The sequence below is a fragment of the Meles meles genome, chromosome 7, assembly GCF_922984935.1.
Source record: "Meles meles chromosome 7, mMelMel3.1 paternal haplotype, whole genome shotgun sequence".
NCBI classification, from domain to species: Eukaryota; Metazoa; Chordata; class Mammalia; order Carnivora; family Mustelidae; genus Meles; species Meles meles.
In genome coordinates this window covers 78308166-78314165 of record NC_060072.1, presented here as the reverse complement: position 1 = coordinate 78314165, position 6000 = coordinate 78308166, and the positions used below count along the sequence as shown (strand labels likewise).

The following is a 6000-nucleotide window of genomic DNA, read 5'->3' as shown; positions in this document are numbered from 1 at the left end:
CAGGAGGGGTGCGTTACCTCTGTCCTTAAAGAATTAAGATGTACCATATCTTTACAATAAGCATAAATTGAGGAGGGACTGGCAATGAGGGTAGACTGCTTGTAGAGATGGGAGAACACAGCTCTGAATGCTCTAGAGCAAGCTCATTTACGTCACACTATTATAGAAGAAAGAAGGCTTGCTATGTACCATAGCAGGATATATCTTCCTAGGCCTTTTCTAGCTTTGGCCATCCCTAGGTTGTTAGAAGACAGATCAGGCTGTTTTAAGGGGTTCTCTCCCTAGCTTCCCACACTGTGCAAGCATTGCAGCTCTTTTCTCTCGTCTGAAGCCTATTAACTTGGCATTCCCACATTGGCCAGCTCCCCAGCTGCAGCCCCCAGGCCTGGGTTATTTCCTAAGGATGCCAGGACCCTAAATTAAGGAGCCTGGGTCAGAGGCCGCCCCAGACCGGGAGGGTGGGGTTTAGAGGTCTCCGGCGGCCCGAGCCTGGCCCCACCCAGGGAGGGGGCGGAGCGTCTCCGCAGCCCTGCCCTGCTGGCCCGGGGTGCACGTGACCCGCGGCCCCGCCTCCCGCCCGCTCCGCAGCGCCAGCTCGGCAGGCGCGGGGCGTGAGTCTCGAGTGAGACCCGCCAGGCTCCAACTCCGCAGCGCCGGAGCTCCGCGGGCAGCAACTTTCTCCCCGGAGCGGCCGCGGCGGCGGTTGCTGCCGTGGCAGCCGGAGCGGGAGCCGGGAGGAGGAAGGCGGCGGCCGTAGGTCCTGCCTCTTCGGGCTGTCCAGCCCTCGGAGACCGCCGGCCCCGGAGCCTCGCCCCCCCGGGAAGTCCCGGGCCCCTGCCCTATGTCCCGCAAGGCGAGCGAGAATGTGGAGTACACGCTGCGGAGCCTGAGCAGCCTCATGGGCGAGCGGCGCAGGAAGCAGCAGGAGCCGGACGCGGCGAGCGCGGCCGGGGAGCGCAGCCTCCTGGCGGCCGCCGAGTCGAGCGCCAGCCTGCAGAGCGCGGGCGCGGGCGGCGGCGGCGTCGGGGACCTGGAGCGCGCGGCGCGGCGGCAGTTCCAGCAGGACGAGACCCCCGCCTTCGTGTACGTGGTGGCCGTCTTCTCCGCGCTGGGCGGCTTCTTGTTCGGCTATGACACCGGCGTGGTGTCGGGGGCCATGCTGCTGCTCAAGCGGCAGCTCAGCCTGGACGCGCTGTGGCAGGAGCTGCTGGTGTCCAGCACCGTGGGGGCGGCCGCCGTCTCGGCGCTGGCCGGCGGGGCCCTCAACGGCGTCTTCGGCCGCCGCGCAGCCATCCTGCTGGCCAGTGCCCTCTTCACGGCCGGGTCCGCGGTGCTGGCCGCGGCCAACAACAAGGAGACGCTGCTCGCCGGCCGCCTTGTCGTGGGGCTCGGCATCGGTGAGTTCGTGCTCTGCGAAGGGCGCCCTTGACCCTGGTCCCTGCATTCCTTTTGCCCCGCCGGGGTCCCCGTCGGGGCTTAATGGCCCCGAGAACACTCCACATGTCTGGTTCCGAGAGCCCATCTGTTTGTTGCTCTGGGCTCTAAGTGTCCCGCGGAGGGTGTGTGGGGGTGGTGGTGTTCGCTGTGGCCTCTCGGAAGCCCACGTGGAATCTTCGATCTCCCATGGACAACTGAGTCCGCGCGATTGTTACATCTCCTAGCACTTCTATGAACCCCAGTCATCACCTTGATCCAGCCCTACCTGATGTCCCTCTAGAGCTACTGAGGGGAGGGTCTCTTTACTGTATTGTCTCACTTTTTCTACTGCTAGCTCCTTTCCTTTTCTAGGATTCCAAACTACCAGCCCCATCAGTCTTAAATTCCCAGTAAGATAATTTTTAAAGTTGATCAAGTGATTCTGGACTCTATTCTTTGCTACCCATACATTCTTTCCTTCTCTAGTCATTTCTTAGGTGGAGTATTAGGTTTTTTTCCTTTTGCCATCACTGTTGTGTTGCCTCTTGCTTTCATGTATTTTCCCAAATGAATTCCTTCTGTGTTTTTCTAACTTTTTTCTTTAAATCCATATCCACCCATTCTTTTTTGCTTTGCCTCTTTTTCCGTTGGGAACCAAATTATCTATTAAAGGTCATGTTCACTTATTAAATTCATTTAGGAGCCACTCCCCCTGTGGATAAATGCCCAGCAAGATAGATGTTTGCAATTACTTCAAAAATGAAAGGATTAAGGTTCCCTTGCATTGATTTTTCACCCTGGTTGCTGAGCAGGGGAGGTACAATTGGCAAGTTCTTGGCAGACAGAAGCTATTTGGAATGTGCTCGGTATTATTAGAAAGTACTTTTGAGGGAAAGTAGGGGGTTGAGACATAAATCTCCTAGTAATTTTTCTAAGACATGCTGCTGATGCTTTTTAAGTGTTTCATTTTATAAGTCAGTTTGTTTCCTTTAGAGTGCTGTTGAAGTTGTTCCCCCCACCCCATGGCTGTCACTTGATGAAAACTTTAAACCTGGGACTCCTAATGATTTGTCCATTCGCTGCTTGACATACTATGTTTTTCACCCCCTTCCTTATACTCTCTAAGGGTCACGAGCCCCATTTATACAATTCCCCGTTTAGGAACCATGAGCCCAAACTCTAGCTCACTGCACTTCATATCCCAAATCTGTCATTATTGACTTTTGTTTATTGTACTGTTAATTAGTGAAGCAGGGCCAGTCTCTCAGTAAAATATTAAGTTGGCACATTAAAGCCCAAAATGACCGAAAAGTACAGCTGAAATGAAACTACCTGTGCCTTCAGGACCCTTCGATAAGTAACTTACGGTTAAAGTCAAATGATCAGGTTTATTTTCTCCCTATTTCTGCTTGGGACGCATGAACCATGTTTATTGTTCCTTCTGACCTAGAAATAACATAATTTTAGGTGGCAAGATTTGTTCAGTAAGACTGAATCTTGTGATTTTGAAATTGGATAATGTTTTTGCAGAGATCTTTGAATGAAGCTTCCTCGAGTTTAGGTGTGACAAGTATTGGGTATTTGGATACTCTGTTTACTCTTTATCTGCAGGGAAAATTGAGCCCCTGTTGTGGGTAGCAGAATGGTGAGGAGGATTTAACTCCAGTAAGAGTAGCAGGGTGGGAATGATCCAGATAGAACTTGGGAGGCTTCCTGAGAAGATCTGTCAGGGAGAGAGGACTGATGCATTCAAAAAGGGTACAGTGATCCTAAGAGAAGGAAGCTGGAAGCTCTTCCTTGGAGAAATGGTATGTTGGCACATGATTAGTGTTTTAACAGAGATGCAGAAAGGACCTTCTAAGCTTGGGGAGCAAGGTGGTTGCAACAAAGAGAATGAAGAGGAGGTAAGATTGGAAAAGTTGATGTGCGGGAACTATAGACACGTGTGTATCTCACAGCCTTGTTCTTTGGCACCTGGGCAGCTTGCCTGACTCTGCATCCCAGTTGAGACATGGTCCTGGTTTAGTCCTGGTGAGACCCATCTGTCAGAAAGACACTCTTAGAGTAGAAGCCCTGATACAAAGTAACATAGGCCTTCTTTACTTATAAAATGAGAAATGCTAAAGTCCTGAACAAGCTTGGAGATAGACCACATTTTGAATTAGGATTATACAAAGCATGTAATTGTACATGTAAAATCCTTAAAACTCACAAGGATTACTCACCTCCCAAAGGAGAAGTCACAATTATTTTTAGTTACAAGGAAATGTGTCCTTAACATGAGCTTTTTGGGGGGCCTAGGGAGACACTAAATCAGTTTTGCTTAAGTACACTAAATCTGGGTGAATTTCGTGCCTTTTTTTTTTTTTTTTGAGTAACTAAATTTTATGGGAAGTGGGAAGTTTTGTGGGTTTTTTTTTTTTTGGGTCCTTTTGATGCTTAGTAATGTTGATGTGTTGATGAATAACAAAATGTGGCTTTTGCTTTTTTTTTTTTTCAGACAAATTTGCTGTTATAATCTCTTCCACAGATTTACCTGTAGTAAATATAAGCCCATGGGGACAGGGCTTTTGTTCATTTTGTTCAGTGATGTGTATTCCTAGCTATAGGAGGCACTTACTGTTTGGAATAGTGAGCAGAAACATTAAAAAAATAATTCCATTTCTGTTAGGGTACCATTTTAACATAGGACTGCTCTTTAAAAAAGTGTTATTATCTGGGCGCCTGGGTGGCTCAGTGGGTTGAGCCTCTGCCTTCCACTCAGGTCATGATCCCAGGGTCCTGGGATCCAGCCCCACATCTGGCTCTCTGCTCTGCAGGGAGCCTGCTTCCTCCTCTCTCTCTCTCTCTCTGCCTGCCTCTCTGTCTACTTGTGATCTTTGTCTGTCAAATAAATAAATAAAAACAAACAAAACAAAAAGTATTATCAAAACATTTGAAAGGCCATCTAAGGGTTTTAGTTTCTAATACTTTAATGCAATCATTCATCTATTCAACAAATGCTAATTAAGCTTCCATTATTGATTCTGTCAGATTTGGAGTAGGCAGTAACTAGATAAAAATCCCACCCTGGAGGTGTTCATTCTCTAATAGAATGGAAAGACCATCAACAAACAATTAAAATACAATAGAAGTTTCTCTAAGAGCCAGAAGAAAGGCAGTTGATTATTTTGGAGGGAAAGTAATAGAACACATGGGAGGTTTTACAAACACGTATTTAAAATGGGGTTTAAAGGGTAGGTAGGAGTTCAGATGTAGAGGTAGCTGGGAAAAGGAGCCAATATTTAGTGCTTTAGTTTCTACTAGGCATCCTGCATTACTTTACCTATGTTATTTCATTTATTCTAACTCTGAAGTAGATGAGAGGTCCACTTTTGCTGGATGTAGAAACAGTTTATAGCAGTTAAATGACAAGGTCACTGGTACAAAGGATTAAAAAAACAGAGACCCAGAGTCTTTTGCTTATATTACTCTACTGGGCATTTACGGTAGCATTAACAGCAAGTGTAAAGGCATAAAGAAAACAGTTTCAGAAGCACAAAGTGAATGAAGGGTGGTGATGGGGGCGCTTATGAAACTAGAATGATGTTTCGGGGGGGCGGTTTATGCTGAATAGGGATTCTTTGACAGTGCCTATATAGGGACAGTCATGGGAGGTTTTTAGCTATAAATGATGTGATCAGATTAAACATCCTCTGTATCTGGTCTTTTTTCTCCCCACCCTTTTGCTTGTAAACTCTTATTTCTTCCGCAAACCTTCTTACCTCTTTGAATTTGTAGTATTAGAAATTCTTTGCTGAGGTGGTTACTGCAGGGTGGGTCAGGCGTAGCGAGTGGCCATGAATTTCTGGAGTAGGACGAGTACGGGGGTGGGGGCTTCAACAGAAACCTTTGAAAAAGGTTAAAGATAAAGATAACTAAGCAATAGAATGTAATTGTTAGTCTGAATTAAATGAGTCTTATGGTAAAAGAAACCTCAGAAATTGGGTATCAGTGTTTGATTTAGTTTTCTTTTTACAACAAAATCAGCTGACCAAGTGCCTGGTTGATTAGGGCATTTCTTTAGACTTTTGTTTTCACCAGAGGTACCCTTTGGTTCCTCTGGTTTATTTTGCTCTTCTCTCGAGTTGAGTTCTGGGACCAGACTGTCTCATTTAGTCCTTTCTCCACGGTGTTGGCATTTACTCTACTGCTCATTATAAGCAGTGAGTTAGTGCCTGTGTAACAAATATCAAGAAGTGTCTAAATTCAGATATTCACCAATATTTAAAACCTTTACTGAGAATTGACATTAATTATACAGCACCGGGTTTGTTGAATTAATCTTAGATCTACATCAGTTTTTCCCATCCCAGTACTCCCTCTACTGGAACACAGTTTGTGGCTGCGTATTGTACCTTGTAATCAGTCTGTTATAACCTGTAGAGTAATATTCTAAAAATAAAACTTTTTTTTTTCCGGTTAGTACTTTAATATCTTTTTCTTTGTTGCAAAGCAAATGCAAAGCCTTATTTGATCAAAAACTCACTCAGGGGGCACCTGGGTGGCTCAGTGGGTTAAGCCTCTGCTTTCAGCTCAGGTCAT

General features: G+C 46.6%; 1 protein-coding gene across 1 annotated transcript in view; it reads left to right on the top strand.

The window, feature by feature from the left end:
* The first annotated feature begins 706 nt into the window (after positions 1-706).
* SLC2A13 (solute carrier family 2 member 13) overlaps positions 707-6000 on the top strand; it is a 392202-nt gene continuing 386908 nt past the window's right edge. Inside the window, exon 1 of the mRNA XM_046013090.1 lies at positions 707-1397. Within this exon, the coding sequence (XP_045869046.1) occupies positions 842-1397 (556 nt within the window). The 5' untranslated portion in view covers positions 707-841. The remainder of the gene's footprint in view (positions 1398-6000) is intronic.